The 22,543-nt window shown below is 37.9% G+C and overlaps 1 protein-coding gene across 1 annotated transcript; it reads left to right on the top strand.

Annotated features, from left to right (window-relative positions):
- The first annotated feature begins 7,529 nt into the window (after positions 1-7,529).
- Positions 7,530-9,911, top strand: LOC109147728 (ABC transporter G family member 6-like). Its single transcript, XM_019295379.1, has one exon. It carries the CDS (start codon positions 7,598-7,600, stop codon positions 9,770-9,772), a length of 2,175 nt encoding a protein of 724 aa, XP_019150924.1. The 5' UTR covers positions 7,530-7,597; the 3' UTR covers positions 9,773-9,911.
- Positions 9,912-22,543: the final 12,632 nt, after the last annotated feature.

Raw genomic sequence — 22,543 nt, 5'->3', positions numbered from 1 at the left:
AATAATTATATACTATATACAAATTTGGGGCCCTTAGCTTACTGCTCTTACATATAATGTTTTAAAATATTTGGAAGGTTAAGTATTGATTAATATTTTTTTTTTTAAATAGTGTTGGTCTATTATTGAATAATAATAATAATAATAATAATAATAATAATAATAATAATAATAATAATAATAATGATGTAATCCTGGTTGAAGGAGTTGAACCATAATACTGTTATCTTGGAAGTTGGAAATAGATGGTCTAAATTTTTGCAAGAATGTCCGTACAGTGGAGCTGCTCCGGATTTATCTGATGCATTCAGTAGTTTTTTGAGGCAAATTATTGCGTGAACCATGATTCACACAATGCTGTGTTAACTATAATAAAAAAAATACATTTTTAATATACTAAAAGTACATTATTAGTTTATATATATATATATATATATATATATATATATATATATATATGGGAAATTCTATTTACACCACCTATTTTGCTATTTGAACCACCTATTTAGTAGGCCAAATAGCTTTATAGGTGGTGTAAATGCTAATTTGCTATTTACACCATTAGCATTAAAAATGGTCAAAGATTATTATTTATTTTTCATTTTTTTAAATTAAAAATATTAAAAACAAAAAAGAATTATTAAAAAAAAAAAAAAAAAAATCAACATCCCGTCACCTTCTCCGGTGAGAAGGCGCCCCAGTGGGTTGCCTTCTCCGGTAAAAAGGCAACCCAATGGGTTGTTAAAAAAAAAAAAAAAAAAAAAAAAAACCAAACCTCCCGTACCGTCTCCAGTAAGAAAGCACCCCAGTGGGTTGTTTAAAAAAAAAAAAAAATCCGGCCTTCTCACCGGAGAAGACGACCCATGTAGCCTTCTCCGGTGAGAAAGCAGCCCAGTGGGTTGCCTTCTCCAGTGAGAAGGCAACCCACTGGGCTGCCTTCTCACCGGAGAAGGCAGCCCAGTTGCCTTCTCCGGTGAGAAGGCACTGGAGAAGGACGGATTTTTTTAAAAAATTTTGAATTAATTAATTATTATTTAAACTTAATAAATGTGATTTAATTAAGGTGGTGCAAATAGCATTTTGACCACTCATTAGGCTATTTACACCACCTATGTATTTATTATAAGTTTTTAACTTTTTATATTTTCAATATACTTTTTACCCCATTTTGATCAAAGGGGGGTGCAAATAGCAACACCCATATATGTATATATATATATATATATATATATATATATATATATATATATTATTCATGTACGGAATGTACATTATACAAAATAATATACTTTCAGTACTCAAATAATGTACTTTTTCTGAATATAATGTAAATTTTTAATTGTGTACTAAATGTATATTATTTGTATACAGCTGTGTGGAAGATTGTCTAATGGTTAGTGTGATTGGTAATTTCGCTTTTATTGTTAGGTCAGCAAATCAAGTAATTCAGACATAAGCTATGAATTATTAATCTGGTACAGATGTGTGAGTCTTCTTCCACCTCTCTTTATTTCCTCTTTGCTTTGAGTTTTAATAAAGTTTAGTAGGTTTTCAAAAATAATAATAAGGAATAAGACTCAAATTAGCCATTGAACGTAACGCGAAAATGCAATTTGGCCACTCAACTTAAAAAAAGTGCAATCAAACCATTCAACGTTGTAAAACCATGCAAATTGTCCCAAGTGACCTACATTAGCAGGTTACCAACAAGTAATTAATTAAAAATTTTAAAAGGAAATTAAAAATTATTTTAAAACAAAAGGAAAAAAAAAAACAGAGGCAGAAGAGAGGAATGGCGTCGTCTCACTGAAATCAGCCACCGTCGGACTGCCGCTACTGCGCACTACCTCTCTTTGCTGGAAAAATTCACCATCCATCGCCACCTACTCTGTCTCGCCGGAAACAGGGGTTGCCGAGGGATGAGGGAGAGCAGCTCGCTGCTATCGCCACCGGAACCATTACAGTGAAGACCCCACCTCGCTGAAACGATGCCGCTGCACACCAGAGGATAAGAAGGCGCCACCAATAAAGCTCACAAACGCCGCCTATATCTCCGTTACCACCGTCGTCCATCGCCGGAAGGAGAAACTGGATGTCGCTAGATCTGCTCCCTTGTGCCATAGTTGCTGATGCTCGCCGAGGAAGTAGGGTCGCCATCCACTGCCGCCGAAATCTCCTTGTTGCTGGTCGAGAGACAAAAAGGGATGAGAGAGGCGAGAGAGATGCAACTTTGGCTGGGATTTGAAGGAGAAGGGGATGAACAAAGCTAGCTGAAGGTTTGGAGGAGAAATGGTGAGTTGAAGGAGGTGACCTCTCTCTCTCCATGATCCGAAACTTTTTTTTTAAAAAAAAATTAATTACCTGTTGGTAACCTGCCATTGCAGGTCACTTGGGACAAATTGCATGGTTTTACAACGCTGAATGATTTAATTGCACTTTTTTTTAGTTGAGCGGCCCAATTGCATTTTCGCGTTACGTTCGATTGCTAATTTGAGCCTTATTCCTAATATAATAATTACAACAACAACAACAACAACAACAACAACAATAATAATAATTTTAAAATTTATTTTTAAAATTGGTAACCGCCACGTTACCAATTTTTGTTGTAGAAATGTATGTACAAATACTATATGAGATGATTGTATTTAATGAAATCAGAAAATTAGAGAAATGAAAAATGGGAGGAATAGGGAATGAAAATTAGGAAACTGGAGAAATAGAGAAATGAAAAAAATAAAAATAGAAAAACAGTGAAATGAAGTAAACGAAAACCCTTCCTCTTCACAGATATAATGATTATGTTATAAGAAGAGAGAACCGTTCAAGGATGTAATGCTCATATATGGTATTCTATATCATCGTATGCCATTTATTCTTATTATTACCCTCAACTACTTTCACTATTCATACTATATTGCATAATACGTCACATGAGAGAAATCCTATGTAGTAATGTAAGCTATATTTGGTCAGGCTATGTTAAATTCTACAAGCAATGTATCATTTCACCAAACAAAATCATTTTTTTTTCTTTAGAGAGATGGGAGAAAGTGAGAAATCTGAATACCACAAAAGGAAGGCATGCATGCCCTGGTGTGTAGTCATAGATATGAAGATTATGATCGAGTGGTTGCGAGGTGAATTAGAGTGAATTTGTATTGTAAATTTTCATCCATATATACATATGTTATAGGTTTGGACGGATCCAATCCAATCCAATCCAATCTAATCTAATTTGACCCGTGTGAATGACAGGTTGAATGCCAATTAGATGGCAAATTTTAAATTTTAAGAAATTAAAAAAATTATAATATAAGAATTCAAGTATTTTGATGGGGTGTGAACCCCGTGGACTCAGGGTCCAAAAAGAAGAAGAAAAGTCCAAGAGAAAAAAAAAAAATGCCAAGTCCAAAAGGATAAGGGCCGAATTAAGAGGACGGCCCGACGAGACCCCGAGGTCGGCACGAGTAGGAGGTTGGCCTAAACTAGCCATTAACCTATTTACTACCCAACTGAAAGCCATTAACCTCCATTTATTCCTCATAAGGAACCCCTTAAACACTCTTCCGTTGCCAAGTCAAAATGCAACCCCCACTACACATTATCATTCTTAATGACCCATTTACTTGGCTATTATTCCCCCATCATTAACCTATTTATTATTCCATTGAATCACCCAACGGCTAGCTTTCATTCTCTAAGCTATAAAAAGGAAGAGAGTAAACAAGTGGAGGGATCACATTATTTTTACACATGGGAGGACTCTCCCAAAAAGACCACCCACTATTCCACTATGCACAAGAGAAGACTCCATCACTCTTCCAAGGGGAGGAGACTCCACCATTCCTCCTCTCAACAAGAAGGCGTATCATTCATCCTCACGTGAGAGCACTCTTCCTACACCACTCTCCCAAGTATACTCCATTCATCACATGTGAAGAAAACTCCATCCAAGGCTAGAAAAGAGAAGAGATAGCTCTATTCTTACACCATATTTCTATATACAAAGTAGCCATACAACATGTACAAAGACACCTCCAAAATACATAGTGAATTTAGGCTTGGCACCGCCCCAAAAAGGCCCGTGATTTTCACCTTTCGATTTTCACGTACAAAAGCATTGAGTCATATTTTTTCCTACTTATTTTTCTATAAGCCGCATTGTGAACGGTGAATCCACCAACCAAGGTTGTGTTGGACCTCCCTGGCCCAAAAACCCTAAAACCATCATATTCAAAAATCAAAATAAAAAAAATAAAAAATATTTCATCTTCATTCATTTTATTTGCAAGTAATCTCAATTCAACAATTCAAACAAATTTAAATTATAACTCTTCATTCATTTTTTTTTTTTTTTTTGAAAATAACTCTTCATTCATTTTATTTGCAAGTAATCCCAACTTTTGATGATGAATAATGGTAGTATTTATGTTATATATGTAACATTTCCCATCAAGGCATGCATATAATTAGTGGTGCAAGTTATTATGAATATTGAGTAGTGACATTAACAGGGTGTTTGGTTCACTGTAATTTAACCGTAGTTGAATTGCAATTCAATGGATAACTCAATTACGTTATTTGGTTGGAGGGAATTGTAATTCCACAGAATTGTAATTCCCTCATTTTGTTGAATTTGAGGAAGGAAAAACAAATGAAATGACACTACTACCCTTGGTTGTTATTACTATTAGTATTACACAAGGGTATTTTAGTCTTTATACCACTTTTTCCCTTCTCAACTCCAATAATTCTATTTCTCCCTACCAAACAACGTAAGTTGAATTTCTACTTTATTCTCACCTTATTCTTTTCTATCGAATTACAATTCCTCCTCCCCCCTAATTCCTTCATTCCAACCAAACGCCCTGTAAGTTTATAACAGAAGCAAGGGTTTCCGTTACCTACTCTACTCTATACTGATAACACATGTGCCCGCTATATAATTATTTGGCCCTTTCATTGCTCAAGTAGTTATTGCATGTACACCATCTACTTTACTTTTTTTTTTTTTTTTTTTGGAAAGGACCATCTACTTTACTTGAGATTAAGTGAAAAATAATATCTCTACTACAGTTCTATACGAGATAATGATTACAGTACGTGATTCAAAATGTAATTAACTATGACAGGAGATTACTTGGTTAAGGATCCCACCAAAAGTAAAATGTTTTTTTTTGGAGCTTGTGTACTTTGCGGCTTCCTACAAAAGATATTTTACTGACCAAACGAGTTCAATGTGATCCTATTTATGTGCTGTGCGGAAAGGCAAATGAGAGCAGTGTTCACCTATTTGTAAACTGTGATTTTGCTCACAGCTGCTGGTTTAAATTAAATGATGCATGGACTATGTGTTATGTTGATTCTCTTTCGGCCTGGCTAGAAGAAATATAGACTGTTTTACCGGTTAAAATGTGCTTGAGCAGGTGGTGATGGTGGCTTGGGCGATTTGGGAAGCACGCAATGGTTTGGTATGGCAGCAGAAATGGTCGGATCCGGGGATCATAGTGTATACTGCTCTAACGTATGCACAGAATTGGAGGGAGGCTGGAAATTTGGGAAACATGGCAGTACATCACCATGTGCAACTCTCTCAAGCGCCGCAATCCGATCTTCCCCTTCCTGGAGCCGTATGAGTGAGTATAGATGTGGCCATGGACAGTAGAAACCGCCGAATGGGGTTTAGATGGAGTGTTTTGGATTGGGAGGGCAAGATGCAGGGGGTGGTAATGTTTGTAAAAAAGGGTCTGTTCATGGTCAAAGAGGCTGAGGCAATGGGAGCAAGGGAGGCTTTAAGCTGGATTAAAGATATGGGGTGGAACAGGGTTACGCTTGTTACGGATGCCCAAGTTGTGACGCGAGCAGTCTCGGGAGGCCAAAATTTCTCACCGTTCGGCTCCATTATCCAGGACATCCGTGAGCTCCTTAGTCAAATGCCGGCAGTGGAGTTTCGCTATGTGTGTCGAACAAAGAACGTGATGGCCCATTCTCTAGCTAAACAAACTCTTAGTTACACAGAAGAAGAAAGACATGTTTTTCTGGATTTTATTCCGTTTTATGAGTGTGTTTTATTGTACTGACTCAAGTTTCAATTAATATATTCTGATATTTGTTTTTCAATAAAAAAAATATTCCGCTAAAGGTTAGATATTAAGGTGTTTTTACATTACAATACATGTTTGTAATTTGTATATTTCTAATAATATAATGACATCATATGGGTAGCACATACATTACTGAAGTGGATTTGATTTTTTTTTAAAGTGGATTTGATGTAACATATAATATAGTTCATATACTTTCTCAATCTATTGAAACACAAAAAGTGATTACATCAAGAATTTAATTGGGCGTTGGTTGGAGGGAATTTAAATTTCATTCCCACCTAATTCCAAAGGCCACTAAATTCCTTAGTTTGGTTAGAAGGAATTGCAATTTTCTCATTTTCATGGAATTAAAATCCCATGCCACCTTAGGATTTTAATTCCATGGATTTTGAGAAGAAAAAAAGATAATGATGAGACAAAATTATCATCCTTTTTTTAACCTAAAATTGATGTCTGACAATAATAATGTGCATTTTGGACATTATACTACTTATTCCTTTCAATGAAATTCCCAATAATTTTATTTCTGTAAACCAAACACTGGAATTTAAATTCTCACTTTATTCTCAATAATTCATTTTCCATAAAATTACAAGTAAATGACCAAGTAAATGAAACATGATTTTCAATTTTCAAGGTATGTTTAATTTCCTCCCGTTGATAAATATTATGGAGTATCTTAATTAATAAGCTTGCGGTAGATTACTATCCCCACCAACTTCTCTTATATATATCATTCTTATACTGAAAACCCCAATTATACCGAGACAAAGATTCCTACGTACCATACTACCATGAATACTAAAGAACCTAGAATACATACATGCTTTTTACATGAAAACATAATATCAAAACACTAACCGTATGAAACTGGAAACTGAATACATGCAGACCCATACCCAAGTAAAACAAGACGTGTAGATGAAGGGTTAGGAGTTTTAGGTTACCTCACTACCGTCTAAAAGTCTCATCCATCATCTCTGTTAGTTTAGCATTTTCAATTCGCCATTAAATTAAAGTACGTATCCAAGAATTTAAACCTCGTCCTGTTTGACAAAATAGTTAGCTTATCAGTTAATTTTGATTTATTTGACCATTATTAGCTGTTTGACTTGGTTAAAAAATCCGTATTTGATTAATTAATTTTTTATAACTTCAAAATATTAAAATTCAAAAAGTTGTTTAAAGTAATTTTTTGAATTAGCTTTTTGAAAAAGAAAAAACACCAAACAACTATCAGCTAATGCTAATTTATCAAACACTTTCTACACTCAGTTATCAAATATAACTAGTTATACCCTCTAATCCAAACAGCGCAGCTAACATCCCTTTATACCAAACATGGCCTATATATATGTATATATATATATATATAAAATATTATCCACTTTATATTATACTTCCATCTTGTAATGCATGTATAGGATAGTACCAGATATTTAATCTCCGGCGAGAGAGAGAGAGAGAGAGAGATAGCGTACCGTTTTATGATCGGAGACGGGGGCATGGAGAAGTCACGCGTTGAAGCTTCTGGTGAGGTAACGCTAGGCCAGCTATTGAAGTATGCCGGCGATGCCGAGAAGGAGGTTACCGGAGAAGAGACTACGGCGGCCATTCCGGCCAACCATCAAGTCGTTGAAGTGAACGGTTCTGGCATGGAGGAGCGTTCTCTTCCCTTCGTCCTCTCCTTCAACAACCTTACCTACAGTGTGAAAATCAGCCGCAGAATGAAGCTCCGGTGGGGTATTATCCCATGCTGGAACAAAGTCGGCGCCTCCACAACCCCTGCGGTGGCCGGGAAAAAGTTGCTCCTCAATGATATCTCTGGGGAGGCGCGTGAAGGAGAAATCTTAGCTGTTCTCGGCGCGTCGGGATCCGGAAAGTCCACTCTCATAGACGCTTTGGCGTGCAGGATTTCTAAGGGGAGCTTGAAAGGAGCAATCACGCTCAACGGGGAGCCGGTGGAGTTCCGGCAACTGAAAGTGATATCGGCTTACGTCATGCAAGACGATCTTCTGTATCCAATGCTCACTGTCGAAGAGACGCTCATGTTCGCGGCGGAGTTCCGCCTCCCGCGGACTCTCACGAATTCGAAGAAGAAAATGAGAGTGCAAGCGTTGATTGATCAACTAGGTCTCCGTAACGCCGCGGGGACGATCATCGGCGACGAAGGCCACCGCGGAGTTTCCGGCGGAGAGAGGCGGCGCGTCTCGATCGGAATCGATATCATTCACGATCCGATCATTCTCTTCCTCGACGAGCCGACTTCCGGGCTCGATTCCACCAGCGCTTTCAATGTAGTCAAGGTTTTACAGCGAATTGCTCAGAGCGGAAGCATTGTTATCCTGTCGATTCACCAGCCGAGTTCTCGGATAGTCGGATTACTCGACCGCCTGATTCTCCTCTCCCGTGGAGAAACGGTTTACACCGGATCACCGGTCAATTTGCCGCAATTCCTCTCAGATTTCGGGCATCAAGTTCCAGAAGGCGATAACCGGGTCGAGTTTGCTCTCGACCTAATCCGCGAACTCGAAGGTTCACCGGAAGGGACGAAAAGCCTGGTAGAGTTCAGCCGGAGATGGAGCGGTGGCCGGAACTCCGAACCGGCGACGGCGGTTCACAATTTGTCATTGAAAGAAGCTATCAGTGCCAGCGTTTCTCAAGGGAAGCTAGTATCCGGTGCTACAAACGATGCTAATCCGGTTTCATCGGTGCCGGCATATGCTAATTCACTCTGGACAGAAATGGCGGTTTTATCAAAACGGTCCTTCACAAATCTGCGGCGTATGCCCGAGATCTTAGGCACCAGACTCGGAATCGTTTCGGTTACCGGTTTCATCTTAGCCACCATGTTCTGGCGGATCGACAATTCTCCCAAAGGAATACAGGAAAGGCTAGGGTTTTTCGCGTTCGCAATGTCAACCACTTTCTACACCTGCGCCGATACATTGCCGGTGTTCATCCAGGAAAGGTATATTTTCCTCCGTGAAACAGCTCACAACGCTTACCGGAGATCATCTTATTGCCTCTCCCACGCTCTGGTATCCTTCCCGATGCTCGTTATCCTCGCGCTCGTGTTCTCCGCCACCACTTTCTGGGCGGCGGGGCTCGGCGGCGGAACCGCCGGCTTCTTCTTCTACTACGCCATCATCCTGGCCTCATTCTGGGCCGGGAATTCATTCGTCACATTCCTCTCCTGCGTCGTCCCACACGTCATGCTCGCGTACATCCTAGTCGTCGCAATCCTCGCCTACTTCCTCCTCTTCAGCGGATTCTTCATGAACCGCGCCCGTATCCCTCTCTACTGGATCTGGTTCCACTACATTTCTCTGATCAAATACCCCTACGAAGCCGTCCTGCAAAACGAATTCGAGGATCCGACCAAATGCTTCGTCCGAGGAACGCAGATGTTCGACGACACCCCGCTCAGCGCCGTGCCGGCGGCTTTGAAGGAGAAGCTCCTGACCGCCATGGGCGAGACCTTGAACGTGAGGATCACGAGCTCGACGTGCGTGACCACCGGCGCCGACATTCTGGCCCTGCAAGGAGTCACCGACCTAAGCAAATGGAATTGCTTGTGGATCACCGTTGCATGGGGATTCTTGTTTAGGATTTTGTTTTACTTCTCGTTGTTGCTGGGAAGCAGGAACAAGAGGCGGTAAAATGTGAGAACCAGGATGCTGTTTGGCGGAGATTATAGTTTCTTGCTTTTGAGTTATAAATATATACATACATATACTTAACTACTTTTTAATATGATGTACTAATATTGGTGTTGTCAAGATATATAATATATATGATGCCAATATAAAATGTATAATATAATCAAATTAAATAAATCATTTGTTTTTGCAATCTATCAACTTTAAATGTTGTGTGCAATCTATCATCTTTAAATGTACAACATAATTATGTGTTGTACCATGCATAGTGCACACAGTTGCAAAATTGTTGTACCATACATAGTGCACACAGTTGCAAAATTACTCTACCATAAATGGCATCGTTCACAACCGTGGTGCACAACATATAGCAACGCCAATCTACCATAAATGGCATCATTCACAACCGTGGTGCACAACATATAGCTCAACATACATGAACTTCTACTCAAAGGTCAATAAACCTTAAAATTTGAATACTCGAACTTCTACTCAAGGGTCAATAAACCTTAGAATTTGAATACTCGACATGAACTTCTACTCAAGGGTCAATAAACCTTAAAATTTGAATTGGGTAGGGACCGCGCGAACGCATGCCCCCACTGTCACAAATTATGACGTAGGCTCCACTACTTGAGCAGACCTTAAACCAATGCCCTTTCAAAGTGCAATGAAAGCCATTGATCTAGGCCATGGGTCTTCATGATCACCCATAGACCCCGTCCAGGTAAGTATGTCTACTCATATTCCTTGCCAATATTTATATGGAAAGCTTCATTCTATTGCAGGTAAGCTTTCGATGTGGGATGTAGTTCCGTAGCACATTGTTTAAGTACAAGGGAAACAGTTCATTTTCTTAGAGATTCTTGACAGTAAATTCAAGAAAATTTGTGTAGCCTTATCTGTATATATAACTGTACTGTTGAATCTCTATCTGTGCATATATACAAGATATGGCTTTGAACTGTGCAAAGGCACAGGATGCAAATGGGTAGCAAAAAATATATTGCTTATTGGAAAGCTTGTAAAAAGGGATAGTCCTAACTCCTAATCAATATATAGAGTATTTTGGAGAATAGTATTAAGCATCAATCATCATCACAATCCGGTGTTTGAAGTGGTTGGAATCAAGCTTGGCTTAATAAGAAGCCACTGGATCAAGCTAAACCTTAAAAAATGATTTAGAAGACCACCGTAACAAATTAGACGTAGGCTCCACATCATAAGTTGACCTCACAATCCGGTGTTTGAAACCTACTTAGAACCAAGCTTGACCTAATTAGAATTGGGAAGGGGCCGGGCAAACACAAGCCCCCGCTGTAACAAATTATAACATAAACTCCACTACATGAGCAGATCTTAAATCAGTGCCCTTTCAAAGTGCAATGAGAGTCACTGATTTAGGCCATGGGCCTTTATGATCACTCATAGACCCCGTCCAGGTAAGTATGTTTACAAATATTCCATGGCTGTATTTGTATTGGCAAGCTTCAATGTATTGCAGCTAATCTTCCGATGTGGGATGAAGCTAAGTCCCATAGTACTCTCAGTTAAAACAGCAACAAAGGATGCATGCAATTCATTTTCTTAGAGATTCTTGACAGTCAATTCAAGAAAATTTGTGTAGCATTATCTGTAATATAACTGTTGAATCTCTATCTATGCATACAAGACATGATTTTGAACTGTACAAAGGCACAGGATGGAAATGGATAGCAAAAAATATATTGCTTCTTGGAGAGCATTGCAAAAGGGATAGTCCTAATCAAGAAGCCACCGGATCAAGAAACCTTTAAAAAATGATTTAGAAGGGTAGCATGTAACAATTTATGACTTAGGCTCCAAATCATGAGCTAACCTCACAATCTGGTGTTTGAAACCAAGTTAGAATCAAACTTCAAACTTGACTTATTAAGAAGAAGCCGCTGAATGAAGAAACCTTATAAAATAAATTGAAAGGGGCTGCGCGAACGCAAACCCCCAATGCAACAAATTATGACGTAGGCTCCACTACATGAGCGGACCTTAAATCAATGTCCATTCAAAGTGCAATGAAAGTCATCGATCTAGGCCATGAGTCTTCATGATCACCCATTGACCCCGTCCAGGTAAGTATGTCTACTCATATTCTTTGACAATATTTATATGGCAAGTTTTATTCTATTGCAGGTAATCTTTCGATGTGGGATGTATTCGATTAGCACTGCCATTGTTAAAAGAGCAAGGGAGGCAATTAAACTTCATACACATTCTCTACTACTGTCAAAATGGTAACTTGGTCACATTTATAGTACTATATATGTATCCTGCAAGGGCATTAAGCTTACAGCAAATTCAAGTATACTAAGTATCATAATAGGACGACCAAACCCCTTCTGCTGCTAACAGAAATGACTAAACCAACAAATTTGAGAAATTGATTTGGAAGGGGCCGCACGAACCTAGGCCCCCGTTGTCGGAAATTATAACGTAGGCTATACTACATGAGCGGATCTTAAATCAATACCCTTTCAACGTGCAATGAAAGTCAACATCCTAGGACATGAGTCTTGATGATCAAAGTCCCATAGTACTCTAAATGTTTTTGTTTTTTGAAAACAGGAAAAAATTTTGATTACTTAAATAGAGTCAAGCTTCAAAACATGAACAAGCGAAGGAAAAGGGACCAAGACACAATCCATACGATCAGTCTTGAACAAGGCCTCCCTAGCCAGGAAATGGACCACCCCGTTCGCGGATCGTTTAGGAAACAAAAAGTTAAGATTAGTGAAATAATCTCTAGCTATTTTCCTAATGTCATTAACAATCAGATCAAAACCCATCATCATCAAGCTATTATGGATACCTGTACTATCGTTTCATTCTAAATGTTAAAACAGCAAAGGATGCAATTCATTTTTCTAAGAGATTCTTGACAGTCAAAAGTCAATTCATGACATTTTGTTTAGCATTATTTTATACCGTGATTAATCCCTCGCGCTCATCAAATCCTTAACCTTTCAAAGTGCTTATACGACTACAGTGTAATATTAGAGGAAGGCCAACATCATGAGTTGACCTCACAATCCAGAATTTGAAACATAGTTAGAATCAAGCCTGACTTATGAAGAAACCTTATAAAATGAATTGGAAGGGGCTGCGCGAACGCAAGCCCCCACTGCAACAAATTATGACGTAGGCTCCACTACATGAGCAGACCTTAAACCAGTGCTCTTTCAATGTGCAATGAAAGTCACTAACTTAGGCCATGAGTCTTCATGATCACCCATCGACCCCATCCAGGTAAGTATGTCTTCGCATATTCGATGGCAATATTTATATGGCAAGCTTTGTTGTATTGCAGGTAAGCTTTCGATGTGGGATGTATTCACTGTACTTTGCACTCTCATCCTTAATTAAAAAAAAAAAGTTCATATATTCACATGTATATTCTCACCAATGCATGCATGTTATTGTGTGCACCAACTCTGTCCAGCAGTGCAATATAATTGCCAACCAGCTTGTTTTCCCCTCCCTCGTGCGCTGCACAATATCTTTATAGTGTGGTTTACCACTTTACCACTCTATCTATGTGGTTACCCATTTGGTAGTGACTGTTTCTTGCCATCCAAAAAAAAAAAAAAAAAAAAAAAACTCAATCAATGAGTTTGCTCTAATATAATGCCACAATACTAATGCCATTTTTTATTTATTTATATTGATATTGATATAAATAATATTTTTAACAAATTAGATATTTCATATATATACTTATACTAATCCATTACGTGCATCTTCATATGCATATAGTACTCTTTAATTCAAACAACTATAATAATACTTTGACACTAATAACTTTTATGATAACAATCTTATGGTATGTATGCACTAATCATATAGGTGTGCTAAGATCGTCTCATCACCAAATCAACAAGTCTGCCATTTTACATTGCTACATCAAATATTAAGTATTTAAGTTTGAAGTTTGATATGAGATTGTCTCACCATGCTACCTTAAATATTAAGTTTGATATGAGATTGAGTTTGATATGAGATTGTCTCAGTGTAATAGAGTCTCCATAGCACTCTCAATGTTGAAAGAGTAATAACGGATGCAATTCATTTTCTAATTAGAGATTCTTGACATTCAATTCATGATATTTTGTATAGCATTTGTGTGCAAAAAACACTTGACGCTGATTATTATTATTCTTTTTTGGATTGAAAAACTTGGCAAAAAACCCAAAAAAAAAAAAAAAAAAAAAAAAAAAAAAAAGGCGCTTGAAGGCTGTGGTTGGAATCAAGCTTTGCTTACCAAAGACTAAACCAAAAAATCTTATAAAATAATTTGGAGGGGGCTGCGCGAACGCAAGCCCTGCAACAAATTATGACGTAGGCTCCACTATATGAGCAGACCTTAAATCGGTACCCTTTCAAAGTGCAATGAAAGTCACCGATCTAGGCCATGAGTCTTTGTAATCACCCATTGACCCCGTCCAGGTAAGTATGTCTTCTCATATTCCATGTCAATATTTATATGCCAATCTTTATTGTATTGCAGGTAAGCTTTCGGTGTGGGATGTATTCACTTTTTTTTTTTTTTTTTTTTTTTTTTTTTTTTTAACGAATCAAGAACTTTATTCCACACCAAAAGAGGCACAAGGCCTTACAATAGACGCCATAGGTCCAAAAGTGACCTATGGCTATCAAAGAGGCAAAAGCCTTACATTCACAAGGACCAAAAGGTCTTAGGCAAACAAGACTAAGTATACTAGTCTAAACTAACAAGGGCCCAATAGTAGCCTAAATGACAAAGGGGCTAGAAGCCCTACAAGAAAAACTAGTTTAGATAAGATAAGGCCCAACTTGGGCTAGACTAGACAAGGCCCATTCGGCCTTTCTCTTCACCAATGCCTTAAGCCTTTTAATCCCCCAAGCTGACCCATTCAGCCCAAGCCCTCCAGCTTCCAAAAGGCCGTGCCGAATAAGGCCTTCATCATTTAATCAAAGTGAAAAGCCCAAGACGCCAGGCCCATGGCACAAATTCTTTGGCCCAATCCACTAATTAAAAGAGCCCAAGCCAAATGGTCCACCGAACATCCATCATCAGATCTCCATGTTTAGCCCTCCAAATAAATTCATCATTCTGCTAACAGTTCATCTTTTATTCTAGTCCTCAACTTATTGCATCATCAAAACCTGAGGCATCATTTCCCAGTATAGGATCAGCCCCAGGTGGCTGTAAATTCTCCACTACAAGAGCTTCGAATTGCAACACAAAATAAACCAAACTGCCTCATCCAGCTTTTCTGCTGCCATTCTATGTTAGTTCATCATTCATCAAATTCCCTGACTTAAATCAAGCATTGTTCAAGCATTCCTCAACCTTGAGACATCATCACCTAACTTAAGGTGTTGCACTGATCCACAAACCACTTTAGTCTCTGCTAGAGAAGCTGCAGATCTGTTGAAGCTGTTCTATCATCTCTGTTGAAAATAGACCACAAGGTAAGTGGCCCTCCTTATTCCCCCACCAAAAGAGCCATCTGCTCAAACTAGACATCAAAGAACTGCTCAGGTCAGCTCTCAATATCTTAGAGCAATCTAGTATCATTAAGCATCCATAGCAGATTCATCAAGAAAACCAACCCCTCTATTTTTTGCTAAACCTTTGAGTTTATTTAAGTATAAGTCCTTTGTTCTTTGTACAATTTCCCCTTTTCTTTTCTCAAATTCTTGCAGCCCCATTTCCTTCTTTACTTTTGACATATATGTAAATATATCCTGCTTAGCTTCTTCCCAAGCCTCCTTATTAACCACAAATGATCGATGCTCCCTATCATCCCTTACAGGCTTAGTAATCAAGCCCAAATCCCCACTCTCTTTTTCCTTTTGATTTCCAGTCACATTTAGTGTTGGGCTGGCACTTAACTCCGCCTTCCCCTTGTTCAAAGATTCAAGCTTGGGTTTCTCCCCTCTACCCTGCCGAGACAGCTTCAGTGCTGCCTCTTCCACCAGCTCAGCCTCCTCCCCGACCACCTCTATACCGCCCTCAACCACCTTCTCCGCGACCTCTTTTTTCCGACTTGATTTTCTTTTGCTTGAGCTTAGAGTTTCTATGACTTTACATAGATCTTTCATAGATAATTCAGTCAATTTGTTCTTCGAGACTTCCTCCCCAGCCATGGCTTTTGGCTTATCTATATCATCTTCTTTTAAGACCTTGTCTGCTATTTCATCAGCCAGCCCCATGACTGTCTCCATTATTATTTCATCAGCCTTAGTAGCCAAATCAGCTTCAAGTTGGTCCATCTTTGCCTTAGCTGCAGATTGCACAAATGTTTCCAGTTTGCCCTCATCTCTTTTCAAGGCACTTAGCTCAATTTTCCTGGCAGTCTCGATTACCATGTCAACATTTCTCTTTTTAATAGCATTTGTTTCTTTCCCTGATTCCAGACCCTCCTCGACAATTTGTCGAACAGTTTCTGGGCATTTATGTGCTCTGTCATCTTTATCTACAGTTTCTACCACATCTCTCCCCAACCTCACTGGCCGAATCTCAGCCCCTCCCCTTCGTCTACATTCCTTCTGTGAGTGGCCAAACCGCCCACAAGTAGAACAGAAGATTGGCATCCTCTCCGCCACAAATTTCTGCCAAAAACCTTCCACACCTCCTCCTTCACCCACATATTCAATCAATAAACAATCAATAGTAGGTTTAGATGCATCAATTTCTATTCTAACCCTTGCTATACTTGGCCTAGATCGCCTAATTGTTGCTGAGTCAAGCTCAACCAGTTTTCCGATTGGCTTACATATGCGGGACAAAACCTCAAATTCAAACAAATGCACAGGCAGTAGAGGCAATTGAAACCATACCAGGGAGAAGGGAGAATCTCGACTTGGATTAATATTTTGCTCCGGCTTCCATCGCGAGAGCCACAACCGGCCATTTCCGATTGCGATTTGATTTCGCATCCAGGTTCTTCTACAATCACTTTCCGATGAGAATCGCAACAATATATTTCTTTGATTCAATGATCCCACCTGTAAATCCCCATCTAGACGCAGCACAGTTCGCAAGTTAGTCCTAAGAGAGTCCATGGACGGACGTTCTCCCACAAAACGCCCGATCAGCGAGACTTTCTCTTCCGCCTTCACTAAATTTCCCCAATCAATCTTTGATAATGTCACAATCGGGCAATTCTCCTTGAGATTAACCTCAGCAACGCATGGATTTTGACTACGCAAAGCAGTAGACTCATCCTTCTCGCAGTTGTGACCAATCTCCGGGAATAGATCACCAATCGCCCTCCAATCTGTATTTTGATGAGTAGTCTGAGCTTTCCGTCGTTCTAGATGAGTATTCACTTGCATTGTAGTCCTTAAAAGAACAAAGTGCAGCAGTTCACATATTCACATGTATATATATTATTATCGTGTATGCTTCCTGCAAAATATGGCTAGGCAGATTTTGAATTGTGCAAAGGCATTTGAATCACAAAAAAGTTAGTTGGTAATTTATTAACATGCCTGCAAATTTAAAGAACATATTACATATATGCTGCCTCTCTTACTGTATTTTTTTTTTTTAGTACTACTAACTCTATTACAATGTAGTATATGTTCATACATACTTTCTCAATGTATATTTGCATAAGCTATATAAGACAAGATATATTAGAGGATCATGATATTTATTTTGTTGTTTGGACTCCGACCATAATAGCATTTAGCATCACTATTGGCTTATTTTTTGAATGTTTCGCAATTTTTTTATGTGGAGGAGAAATGACAGAAAAGATGAGTTCTTCTGCGAAAAAAGAAAAATATTAGAATTTTGTGAAGTTTTTTTTTTTTTTTTTTTTTTTTTTTTTTTTTTTTTTTTTTTAAATCTCGCTAGTATGTGTGTTAAACATCAACATAGCACAGCAATATTATGCGCCGTTAGGAATATTTGGTGGTAGTCAATTGACGATCATTTTTTTTTTCTTTTATCTCTCTTCTTGCTAACCTGACAAAAACTTAAAAAAAAAAAAAAAAATTGCTTTGGAAGGGGTCAATTCTTTTCATCCTCGGTAGTTTGCTCTAATGCAGTTACTTGTAACTCCATTTTCTTTATTTTTTTGAATGCCCATTTTCTTTATTTGATTTAGAATTAATTTCACTTTTGGTCTCACAATATTTAAGGTTCTATCACTTTTAGTGTACAAGTTTAAATTTTTTCAATTTTAGTGTCTAACTTTGTTATTTTTATTAGTTTTGGTCATTTCAACCAAATTGATGGCGAAATGTTGCCGGATTCTATATTTTTAGGGGTAAATCCTCAATGAAAGATCTTCAATTATCTAAATAAAACCTTTGTAAAATCAGATATATGTGTGTTTGATCGATGAGAATAATGGGAAAGACGACGGGAAGAAACTAGACCGATGAGAATAATGAGGAAGACAGACAGAAACTATACACATATCTATGAGATTTATAGCGTCGACGATTAACAATAAACTAGATACTTTCATACTAATAACTTTTATGATAACAACAATTTTATGGTATTTTAATTTACTCTTATCAGTATTAGTAGATCTAAAAACTTAGTAGATCTATAAAACTTAGAGGAGTAACATCTTATTTTGTTTATCAGTATGCACTAGATGTATAGGTGTGCTATTTTTCATAGCTACATCAAATAATATTAAGTTTATTTTTATATGAGATCGTCTCACCAAATTATACAAATCTGCTATTTTTTATTGCTACATCAAATATTATGTATTTGCTACATTAAATAGTAAGTTTAAGACTCTACATCAAATATTTATGTATTTGCTACATTAAATATTAAGTTTAATGTGAGACTATCTCATGTAAGAGAGTCTTAAACAATACTAAAACTGTGCAGAGGATGCAAATGGGTAGCAAAATATATATTGCTTATTGGAGAGCATGTAAAAAGGGATGGTCCTAATTAATATATTGAGTATTTTTAGTGTTTTTTTTTAGTGGTTGAAATCAAGCTTTCAAGCTTGGCTTAATAAGAAGCTACTGGATCAAGAAACCTTAAAAAATGATTTAGAAACATTATGAATTGAAACCTTACTATACTCAAACTCAACCTAATAAATATTATTAAAAATTAAAAAGTCACTAAATGAAAAAACTTTATAAAATAAATTGGAAGGGGCTGCGCGAACGCAAGCCCCCACAGCAACAAATTATGACGTAGGCTCCACTACATGAGTAGACCTTAAATTAATACCCTTTCAAAGTGCAATGAAAGTTACTAATCTAGGCCATGGGTCTTCATGATCACCCATAGACCCCGTCCAGGTAAGTATGTCTCCACATATTCTTTGGCAATATTTATATGGCAAGTTTTATTCTATTGCAGGTAAGCTTTCGATGTGGGATGTATACAATTAGCACTCCCATTTTAAAAGAGCAAGGGAGGCAATCCAATTAATCTTTTTTCTTATTGGAAAGCAATTAATGAACACATTCTTTTCTACTGTAAAAATGGTAGCTTGGTCACATTTATAGTACTATATATGTCTCCTGCAAGGGCATTAGCCATTATGCTTGCTGCAAATTCAAGTATATTAAGCATCATAATAGACCAACCCCCTTCTGCTAACAGAAAAGACTAAACCAAGAAATTTGAAAAATTTATTTGGAAAGGGTCGCGCGAACACAGGCTCCCGCTACCATAAATTATGATGTAGGCTCCACTACATGAGCGGACCTTAAAGCAGTGCTCTTTCAATGTGCAATGAAAGTCACCACCTAAACCATGAGATTATATCACCATAAGAGTCGTTGCTACATTAAATATTTAGTTTGATATGATATTAACTCTCCATAAGAATCATTACTAAAGTTTGATATGAGATTATCTAAGATTATCTCACCATAAGAGCCATTAAACATTAAGTTTACCATAAGAGCCATTAAACATTAAGTTTGATATAAGACTGTCTCACTTGTAAGAGATGTCCCACAGCACTCTCAATGTTGAAAGAGTAATAAGGGATGCAATTCATTTCCTAATTAGAGATTTCTTGAAAGTCAATTCCATGACATTTTGTTTAGCACGTACTGTGTGCAATAAAACACGTGAATTTGGCATGCCACCCTGATTAATTTTTTCTTCTTTTTTTTTTTTTTCTGGTCTAATAAACTAGGCAAAAAAAACAAAACAAAATAAAGTGCTAGCTTTGCTTACCAAAGACTAAACCAAGAAATCTTATAAAATAATTTGGAGGGGGCTGCGCGAACGCAAACCCCCACTGCCATAAATTATGACGTAAGCTCCGCTACTTGAGCAGACTTTAAACTAGTACCCTTTCAAAGTGCAATGAAAGTCACTAATCTAGGCCATGAGTCTTCATGATCACCCATTGACCCCGTCCAGGTAAGTATGTCTTCTCATATTCCATGTCAATATTTATATGCCAAGCTTTATTGTACTGCTGTAAGCTTTCGATGTGGGATGTATTCACTTAGCACTGTTATCCTTAAAAGAACAAAGGGAAGCAGTTCGCATATTCACATGTATATTCTCTTGCTATATGTTTCTCGCAGTGCAGATATATAGTTGGCTATATATGATGTATGTTTAATGTTTGCTGATACAGTATAAGGCAGGGTATACTAGAAGATCATAATTTTATTTTATTTTTTGGACTCGGACCATAATAGCATCACTATTGGTTCCTTTTTTTTTTTACCTGTAATTATTTTTTCTAGGTGGATAGAGATAAGAAAGAGGAGTTTTATTGCTAAAACTTTTTTGAAATTTTGAAAAAAAAAAAAAAAAACTAAAAAAAAATCTCATCAGTGCATGCATGTTGCGTGCATCAATTCAACGTATAGTACTCTGTTCAGCAGTGTGTTGTACAATATCTTCCTAGTGTGGTTTATCAGTCTGTAGTTACCCATTCGGTAATGATTGTCCCTTGTCATTCAAAAAAAAAAAACTCAATTAATGAGTTTGCTCTAATATAATATCTTAAAAAAACTCAATTAATGAGTTTGCTCTAATATAATATCACAAGAAAAATTCCATAGTACTCTTTAATCCAAACAACTATAATGATACTTTTAATTTACTCTTATTAGTAGATGTATAAAACGGATTAACATCTTATTTTGTATGTCAGTATGCACTAATCGTATAGGTGTGCTATTTTTCATATTAAGTTTATTTTTGTATAAGATCAAATTATACAAATCTACTATTTTTCATTGCTACATCAAATATTAAGTATTTGCTACACTAAATATTAAGTTTAATGTGAGACTATCTTACTATAAGAGAGTCTTAAACAGTACTTAAGCTTTCGATGTGGGATGCAGTCCCATAGCACTTACAAGGGAAACAGTTCATTTTCTTAGAGATTTTTTACAGTAAATTCAACAAAGTTTGTGTAGCATTATCTGTAAAACTGTGCAAAGGCAGAAGATGCAAATGGGTAGAAAAATATATATTGCTTGTTGGAGAGTCCTAATCAATATATAGTGTAAAACAGTTCATGTAAAAAGGGATAGTCCTAATCAATATATAGAGTATTTTTAAGTGGTGTTTGAAGTGGCGTTTGAGCCCTCTAAGGAGGGCGGTTATCGGACCCTAAGGTTCGGTGCGTTCTTCGTATCGGCGTGAAGCAGACCTTGCAAATTGTCTGGCGCTTTGGCAAGAGTAGTCGTTCCCCAGTTCGTTAATTGTCCCATGTTGGCGAGCCAATCTGCACATTTGTTTCCCTCCCGGCTTATATGGGAAGCCCGAAATTTCATGAACCTACGTGCCAGGTCCATGCAATCCTTGATAAGAGCTCCAACCAGTTATTCTGGTGTACTGTCCCGGTTGAGAATGGAGACCACGGAAGCCGAGTCCATTTCAACCCAAACCTTGCTAATCCCTTCTCTCAAGCACAGCCGCAGACCCTCCCTTAAGCCCCACAGCTCCGCTAAGAAGCTGTCCGTTTAGCCAATCTTGGTGACAAAGCCCTTGATCCATCTCCCAGCTTCATCTCTGATGAGCCCACCCACGCTAGCCAAGCCACTACTACCTTTCATAGCTCCATCAATATTAAGTTTCCTCCAACCCAAATCTGGTGGCGTCCAAAATATCCACTTCCAATGACCGTGGATAATACCTTTATGCTTAGTCAAGTATTCGAAAGCTTCCCATGAACCTTGCTTGGCCATAACGCTGACTTGGTTTGGACTAGTTATGTTAGCGTTGAAAACGAAATTGTTTCTCGCTTTCCAGATCTCCTAGAGGCAGTAGACAAAGAGGCAGCTCCACGAACGCCAGTGTTCTTTTGTTGGTGCAGTTTTTGTGAAGCCAGATGTCAAACAGCATGAATTGATGCCCATCGACTCCTCCATCCCACGCGAACAGCTCCCAGCACTCCTCGGCGAAGAAACAGTTTCGAAAGATATGGGACACTGATTCAATCTCATCTCCGCACCGAGCGCAAGTATTGTCATCCGTCTGTGCTCTTCTCCAACGTTCTTCATTCGTCATTAGCTTTCCATTATACAGTAACCAGAGGAAGGCCTTGATTTTTTCGATACATTTGATTTTCCAAAGCCAACTCCAATCTATAGTAGTCTCATCATTACCTGCAACTAGAGAGAAAGCCGAGGAAACAGAAAACTTACCAGAGGAATTATGATGCCAGTAGAGGGCAACGTGCGTCTCTTCATCCACAGGAATAGGTATAGTACGAATTTTGTTAACAATGGCTTCCGGGAGGATGTTTTGGAGCGTATCCAAGTCCCAGCTGT

Source organism: Ipomoea nil, unplaced genomic scaffold (genome assembly GCF_001879475.1).
Source record: "Ipomoea nil cultivar Tokyo-kokei standard unplaced genomic scaffold, Asagao_1.1 scaffold2036, whole genome shotgun sequence".
In the NCBI taxonomy this organism is placed as follows: Eukaryota; Viridiplantae; Streptophyta; class Magnoliopsida; order Solanales; family Convolvulaceae; genus Ipomoea; species Ipomoea nil.
Note: the sequence above shows the minus strand (reverse complement) of the source record. Positions and strands in the feature narration are given on the sequence as shown.